The sequence below is a fragment of the Pavona decussata genome, unplaced genomic scaffold, assembly GCF_977016875.1.
Source record: "Pavona decussata unplaced genomic scaffold, jaPavDecu1.1 SCAFFOLD_34, whole genome shotgun sequence".
Classification (NCBI taxonomy): Eukaryota; Metazoa; Cnidaria; class Anthozoa; order Scleractinia; family Agariciidae; genus Pavona; species Pavona decussata.
Genome location: NW_028145457.1, coordinates 939,302 through 947,782, shown reverse-complemented (window position 1 = coordinate 947,782; position 8,481 = coordinate 939,302). Strand labels below are relative to the sequence as shown.

The window sequence follows — 8,481 nt, the reverse complement described above, 5'->3', positions numbered from 1 at the left end:
ACAGTTGTTGCAGTTTATCGTTACAGTTGTTTAAAATGTATTTTTTTTTTCTTGAAATAAATTTAATATCCGTAATTTGCACTACATTGTATACCGAAGTGCTGAAAATCAATAAACTTTAAATTAACCTAAAAAATTGAATATTTGAATCAACCTCGATAACTCGAAACCCCGCTAACTCGAATAGATTTTCGTTTCTCTTCAGAGTTCAAGTTAGCGCGGTTCTACTGTATTTCCCAAAGGAAAATCATTGTATTTTTTTTGGTCCTCTAACATGGCCGTCGTGCACACACTCTATACTGCTGATTTAACTGAATGAAAAGCAGAAGTTTCACTGTGACAGTTAAATCAGCAATGCTGCAACAGGCGCATTTTTTTAAGGGATTTTCTTGGTAGATAAAAGTATATCTTGTCTACTTTAGTAGTCACCATTGATACTTTTCTACTCAGGCAGTGCCGGACGCGAGTTACTTTCCGGTTGCGGTTTTAAATTTTCTATGGTTTTTTGGTCGTCGAAGATGAAAACTTTGCCCAAGTGTGACTTGTCATTCATTTGTCATAAAAGCCATTAGCGCTTGGGTAATGTATCTGGTTGGGAAACTGAACATTCCGAAAATGTTGAAATTTTCTCTTTGGATCATGAAACAGCTAGCCAGCTGAATCCTGACTGTTGGAACTTGAATCTAATGGAAAAGTTTTCTGGCCCGGCTTCAATGATGAGTAGACCAAATCTGTAAAGTGCTGGAATACGACGACCATACCTTCCCAGGCAATATGACAATGGAGTAGTGTTCCTTATTTTATAAAATCACCTAAGGTCCATAAAAGCAAATGAAAAGGAAAATGAAAAGGAACTTAAGAAATTTTTGCCAATGCTGATACAACCATTAAACTAAGACAAAAATGGTACCGACAAAAAAAATCTGCCCTTGGATCTCGTCCAGCACAATAACGGTTTTGTCCGCCAATGCGGATAATAGACGGAATCCATCAGAAGATTCAGACTGCTGCCAACACTATAAAGGGTGACAAACCGGAAGCGGGGCAAAAACTGTGTGGAAAACAAAATTCTGCGGATTTTCTACTTTTTGAAGTAAAACAGGCTCCCATCGATAAACCGCGCTCATTTAATGCTTTCAACATTGTAGTTGTTCTCGCAGCTCCCAAATCCAAATCTGTTACCTCGGGTAACATTTTGATGACTTTTTAATGACTACAAGCATTTTTACACCAGCTGTAAAAAACTTTCAACCCCTAGTACATTTCTCCAAAAAACCATGCCATGTGCTCTCATCCGGGTACAAAAAAACAAAAAAACAACGTCATGTCCGATTACACGAAATATCATTAAGATGTAAGCAATCAAAATAAAGTCTGACGATTTTATGGCGGTAACATCCTCCCCCCTGTGTTCGGCTGAGTTAAATGGGCGAACACTCTTCTAGGAGGGCTAGTTTCACAACAGGACGCTTCATCAAACCAAACTTGGTCTTCACTTCAGCTGATCTCACTACAATGTCATGGCCAGGGAAAACTCTCACGATTCTGCCAAGAGGCCAGGGGCCTCTCGGGCTTCCATAGTCTACCACAAGCACCAAATCACCAATCTTAACACTCGCCATAGGTTGAAACCACTTCTTGTGAACAGCTAAACCAGGCAGATACTCTCGCAACCGACGATTCCAGAGGTGGGTGGTGATAACTTGTGCCTGACGCCAACGCTTCTGAGACGATATCTCTTTATCAGCAAAAATACCAGGTGGCAGATTAGCAGATGCTCTACCAATAATAAAATGATTCGGAGTCAGCGCTTCAAGATCCCCCACATCAGAGCTCACTTCAGTCAAAGGACGACTGTTGACTAGCCACTCAACTTCAGTAATGGCGGTCACTAATACTTCATCCGTGAGGACTTGATTCCGCAGGACAGCATCAAGGGCTTTCTTACAAGACCTCACCAAACGCTCCCATATTCCCCCCATATGGGGTGCGGCGGGTGGATTAAATACCCACTGAATTCCTTCTTGGCTCAGTGTATTTGCAATTCGATCTTGATTCCACTCACAAAGGCATTCTTTTAACTTGCGGCGGGCTCCCACGAAGTTTGTTCCATTGTCAGAGTAGATGACCGTTTCTCGTCTTGCTATAAACCGTCGAAGACACATGATGAAAGAGTCAGTAAACAAAGAGTGCGCAACTTCCAAATGCACACCTCTTGTCAAGAGACAAGTAAAGAGGCAACCATATCTCTTTTCTTCCTTCCTGAGATGCTTCACTTTCAGTGGACCAAAGAAATCTACACCAACTTTCGAGAATGCCGGTGCAACTTGTAGACGATCAGATGGAAGGCCAGCCGTCAATGGTGCTTCTGGTTTTGCTCTTCGCCTTCTGCAATAAGAACACTGATATAAAATCTTTCGTACTGTTGCATGGCAGCGCAAAATCCAGTACTGTTGTCTTAATTCGTTTCAGACATGTCCAAGGCCTTCATGTTTAAGCTTCTCATGGCAGTTTATGACAATAAGACGGCTCAGCTCATGCTCAGGTGACAACACCAAAGGGTGGCGGCCAGAATATGGTATATTGGGTCTCTCAATCTGACCACCAACACGAACCATTCCTTCTTTGTCCAAGAAGGGTGAAAGAGAAACCAATTTGCTCTTGCTTGAAATGGGTAGAATTTTCTTAAGAGTGGCAACTTCTTGGGGAAAGGACTCTGCTTGAGCCTTGCGGATCCAGAATTGCTGCAAGGGCAGCAGTTGGAAACTGCAGTTTATTTTCTTCTGCACTTCTAAGAAGTGCATAGTTGGTGCACACTTGGCTCCAAAGATGTGACGCTGGTATTGATAGACTTCTGCTTCAGATCCAGGTGATTGACGCCACAGAAAACGAAGGGCAACTTGATCCTCTGGCGGGACAGCAACTTGATTAAACATTGCTTCGATGTCTCCAGAAATTGCAATCCGATCCTCTCGAAATCACATGAAAATTCCCACAAGATTGTTCATCAAGTCTGGACCACTCAGAAGATGACTGTTTAGTGATGAGCCTTGAAACTTAGCAGCAGCATCACATACTCGTCTAACCTTTTCAGGTTTACTGGGATTTAGAACAGGGTGATGAGGCGGGTACCATTTGTGCTTCACAGGTGCATTTGCTTCTTCCTTAGTCAGCTTCTTGATGTACCATTTCTCCAAGTCCGAGCTGATGGTTTTCTCATAGGAAGCTGCTAACTCAGGATCACGTTGGAGTCTCCTTTCCAAAACATTAAGACGATGGACTGCCACAATGCGGTTGTCAGGGAGTTTGGTGTTCTGATCTTTCCAAATCAATGGAACCTCATATCGACCATCTCATTCAGAAACTTCATGACATTTGCATCCTCAACTGAATGTTGGGTATCATAGTCATAGCGGCAACCAAAGTTCTCAGTCCGCCACCAAGATTTCACTGTTTCATGGAGCTCTTCATCCGCAGTCACCACATGAACTTTACAAACTGACTCACTGTCTTGAATATAACCAGGTAGGCGGCCAGTAATAGCCCACCCAAGTTCAGTACGAATTCCAACTGGTGACCCTTTCGGTCCACTTCGGGTTTCCAGTGGCACAATAAGCTCTGGGACATCACTGCCTAGAAGTAGAGTGACCTGTGTTCCAGCAACTTCAGTCAACTCTAAGTCAAACAGGTGTGGCCATTTCTCCTGTAACTCCTTGAGTTCCACCTTTCTTTCAGGTACATTCAGGCGATCAACTACCAGGACTCCATTCACATCAAATTGATTACCAAGGTCGTTCAATGGACTGACTTGTAAACTTGCACGCCTTGTCAACAGTTCTGATGTTTTCTGAATTCCATATAACAACACGCTTTCTAACGGACCATCCAAACCAAGGCTACGGGCAATATCTGCTAACAGCAAACTGCATGTGCTTCCAGTGTCTAACATTGCATACATGTTGAAGTATGCCTTTGGACCATAAAGTGTTACAGGTACCACTTGTAACAAAACTGAGTCTCTGTTTCTATGAGATGCGCTAGAATGTTCACTGGATGAGGTTGCTGCCACGGAATCACTGCTTCCCAAGAGACTGACGCTCCTTATAGGGTGCAATAATGCATTGTGAGGTCGTGTACATCCATTGACACCACACTGCTTCCTATTAGGACAGTTGTTGAGCCAATGCCCAGATTGAAGGCAACAAAAACACAACTTATGTTTCTGAACTTCACTGAGACGTTCCCCAACAATCATAGCTTTGAATTTGGAACAATCAGATAAGTTATGTTGCTGTCCGTCTCTCAAAAGGCACAATTTTGTAGGCTTCTGATGAGATGAATAATTACCAGAGAAAGTGCTCTGCCTTTCAGTTCCTCCACTGGGAATACCTGACCGAAATTTGTTCTTAAAGGGCTGAAATGGGTACTTAGGGCTTGATATCCGTGTATAGCAATCATCATAGATCTCTGCCTGCCCTTTCAACCAGTTGCACAAGTCAACCAGGGTCGGTCGCTGCTGGTTTGCAGCCTTGATGTAGTCTTTCCATTTAACTCTGAGATCTGGGGACAGCTTATCCACTGCAAGAGAAAGGTTAGCTTCAGCTGCTAGATCATTCTCGTATTCAAACCTCTTGAAAGTCCACACAGTGGTTGACACCACATCTGATAGATTCCTCACTTCATGGGGTTTGTCATTCTGTAGTCGTGCAGTTTTTTTCAATCTGTCCAGCTTGACTTTTACAACAAGAGAGGGTTTTCCAAACCTGCTTTCCAATTCCTTCAGTGCCTCGTAGTAAGAATCTCCACTGTAACCATACCCTTCAATTGCAGACTTAGCTTTACCGACCACAGAGTTCTGAAGATGTTGCATCTTTCCATAAGGGAGAGATTAGCATCATGAACAGTTGATTTAAACATTGATGACCAGTCAGACCAATGCAAGGGATCTCCATTAAACTTGCTAAGCTGTAGCTTGGGAAGACAATCACGTGTAGAATAACCATAAATCACTTGTTTTTGGTCAGCTATAACTGGTGTAATGTCAGGCTGAGAACATGAATTAGGCAAATCTCCAATCCGTGACTGTAACACCTTTGCAGGCCTTGACTTACTCAAAGGACCAACAAATGGAATACTAAACTTTGGTTGTTGAAACGATGGGGATGATGTAACAGTACACGAGGTGTTATTAGTTGACAACACAGTTCCACAACTTGTTTGTGCTTGTTTCACAAGACCAGGGGGTGGTTGAGAGAGCATACACTGTTCAGCAGTAGAAGAAGGAATTATTTCCAAAGAATCATCCTCAAAATCAAGCAATCAATTAGATAAAGACTAGTGATCATACTTAACAGTGTTTGCTGACTTTTCAAGGATTTCAGCTTTGGTTGCAAGGCGTGCAGCCTAGTCTTCGGCTTCTTGAGTTTTTCTCCTTTCTTCGGCTTCAAATCTAACTCTCTCAGCTTCGTACTGGACCAGTTCGTTCATACATTATTCCAGAATATGAACATATCCACGGATAATGGCCTTACTTCCAAATTGCTCGATAGAACTGTTCAATTTCTTTATGGTATTCGTAATTCGTCGCTTCACAGACGCTCGCTTGTTTCTCAGGATAACAATTTGTGTATTCATAGCTCCACGCACTTCCAAATGCAGACCCCCATCGGTCATATTGGTTGATTCCATAACAAATTCTTCGATTCACTCGTCTTATCCGGTTCGTTTAGGACCAGAAAAATGTTCCCGCGGCTCCCAAATCCAAATCTCTTACCCCAGGTAACTTTTTGATGACTTTTTATTGACTACAAGCATTTTTACACCAGCTGTAAAAAACTTTCAACCCGTAGTACATTTCTCCAAAAAACCATGCCATGTGCTCTCATCCGCGTACAAAAAACAAAAAAACAACGTCATGTCTGATTATACGAAATGTCATTAAGATGTAAACAATCAAAATTAAGTCTGACGGCGATGGCGATAACAGTAATAGAAAAGACAACAAAGAAATATCTGGGAAAAAAATCGAATAATCAAAGTAATACCATTTACAAGAATGAGCCTTTTTGTTTACTTAAAATCATATTTTGATGTCTAATGTTTGGTGGCTAGTTATCTTCGCGCTTCGAAAACATGTTTGAGGCTATTTCATTTTCTTTCTCAACTGATAAAACGGCACTGTCAGATGGCTCCTCTTCCAGTTGTTTAGCTTTGAATTTTCTCAAACTGGCTTCCTGTATATTTAGGGCCTTGAAAAGTGTGTCACTGGTGCGTTTTAAGTCATGCAAATAGTTATGCAATCTTTTTTTTGTTTGGTCCCTGATTGTCTCAGAAGTTACTGAGAATAATTTGCTATTTTCATTTTCAATGTATACCAGTAGCTTAGATATCACCTCATAATTTCCAGAAATTGTTTTTGGTGGAGGTGGAGGATGCCAATCGTGGTAAACAGTTTCTAGGCTATCTTGCATGACTTGCAGTTCATCTGCTCGGATTTGAAGAAGTCGTGCCTTTCTAAAGGTCCGATCCGTATCAACGATGCCAAGCAATTCTTCATTGTCATATGTGGTGTATTGCTTACAATTATTTAATTCCTGAAATTTTAAATTCCAGGGTTTCCGCCTTTCTCTCTAGCCAGGATGGTTGGTTGGAAATTTCATCATCGGTGAACACAAGTATTTTTCTGTTGGAAAAACAAGGGATAACCCCTTTTTAACAGTTTGGTTTTGCTCGGTTTTCTGCTCACGATCACTGACTTTCTCACGGAATGAGATAGCAGAATTTTCTGAGTTGTTAAAGGTGCTCATACTCGAGGGAATATTAAAATATTTGTTCAACGTTTTTTGCGCCGGGTTTTTAGCCTCTTGTCTTGTTTCTGTAGATGTTGCCCCATATTTGTTCGCCTTATTGCCTTCAACGAATTCACCGGCCTTTCTCTTCTGATCCTGCTTTCTGTCGTAACTGTGAATAACCAGCGTTTTTCCGTCATGAAGGGCATCTCTTACGGTCATCTTGGCCCCCTGCACTTCGCTTATTGGTGGCCCCTATATGGAAATGAAGCAAAATTCACGTGGAACAAGCTCATCAACCTCTTATCTTATCTTTTTACATATGTCTATTAACATAGAATCAATGTGTTCTAACACAATAAATGCTAGACTCACTCTGCTTTCCAATGTAATGTCAATGGACGACATTTTCACAAAGATGGTATCCTTTGAAGACAACAACTAATCGGTTCCCTATGAGTGGCCCAACCTGGTTGACAGTGTTTTAAATAGAACTCGGCGCGTTTTCTTTTTTACGCCTTGTACGTCAAATTAATTCTGGAAGTGTCGCAACATGTAAACACAAATTAAATTTAACTCGATTAAATGAAAACATACTTTGTTTGTCATTTTATTACCGTATGATAGAGACAAGAACAGGCTACTGCCGTGTTCTCTTCGGCTTGTGATAAAAGGCTACATATAAGGAAAATAGCATAAGCGCAAAAATGTACTAATTTTTTAATGTTTCCGAAATAAAGCTGTCTGACAAAAAGATGCTTCGACTACGGCTATTGATCACGTTTCGTTGATTTTGGAAAAGTTAAGTTATATCATACCAAAAAATTGTGGCTGTAAACGGTTACATGCTGCCATACTCTGTATGTGGCCAAAACAAAAACAAAAATACATACAAACAATGTTAAAAACATGGCATTAAAAATTCGATTTTAAATTAATATTGCGATATTGTTTTTCAGTTTTTTTGGATCCAGCTTTCATGGGGTGTGGTTGACATTATAACATTTCTTCAAACTGGATTTCCTGGACTTTACCATCCTCACACAATTTTGTGTCACCTCTGTTTCACAAACGTAATGTAGGCTAGTTTTGTGAGGGATTCCAAGATAAACATTAGAGTAGGGTCGTCAACGAAGGCGTATGGGATGAGTAAGCCAGTCAGTAGTGGGTTGCTCTCCACAATCCTGTGTAATTCCTCTGTCTCAAAAAAGTATCCCTCTTGGTAGTCCAGTGTTCTTAATGTGGCACAATTTCCCACAATTGCTAATGCCGAACTTCTACTAAACCCATGGGCATTTTCAGGAGGTACAGAGATGTATTTGAGTTTAGGTAAAGCAATGATGTGAGAAAGGGATTTATCGCTTATGGGGGTTCCTGCCAGATGGAGCTCTGTTAACTCTTTGGTTTCCTGAAGAATTTTCGCCAAAGTCAAGTCTGTCACAGCAGTTCCTGTTAAATTCATTATTCTTGACCTGGTCAGTCCAGCATTTAAGATGCATGATCCATTAAGGAAGTGGCAGGAAAACAAGTCAACTTCGGTCAATCTCCTTGATGCAGTGAAATAAGCTTGTAGCTTGTCATCTTCACAAATGGCTCTTCTGATGGTGATTGTGCGAAGCAACGAATTATCAACCACCTCCATGACACGACTGGCAAAATTATCCTCTGCGAAAAAGTTATAAATGAAAAGATT

At 41.2% G+C, this 8,481-nt stretch overlaps 2 protein-coding genes across 2 annotated transcripts; both read right to left on the bottom strand.

Annotated features, from left to right (window-relative positions):
- Positions 1-1,421: 1,421 nt before the first annotated feature.
- LOC146484360 (uncharacterized) lies at positions 1,422-2,165 on the bottom strand. The gene has a single exon (XM_085104849.1). The coding sequence runs from the start codon at positions 2,163-2,165 to the stop codon at positions 1,422-1,424; it is 744 nt and encodes a 247-aa protein (XP_084960975.1).
- Positions 2,166-2,978: 813 nt separating this feature from the next.
- On the bottom strand, positions 2,979-4,870 carry LOC146484359 (uncharacterized). The gene is made up of 2 exons (XM_085104847.1): positions 3,339-4,870; positions 2,979-3,255 (listed from the first exon to the last, which is right to left on the bottom strand). Exons 1-2 carry the CDS (start codon positions 4,868-4,870, stop codon positions 2,979-2,981), a joined length of 1,809 nt encoding a protein of 602 aa, XP_084960973.1.
- Between the last annotated feature and the right edge of the window lie 3,611 nt (positions 4,871-8,481).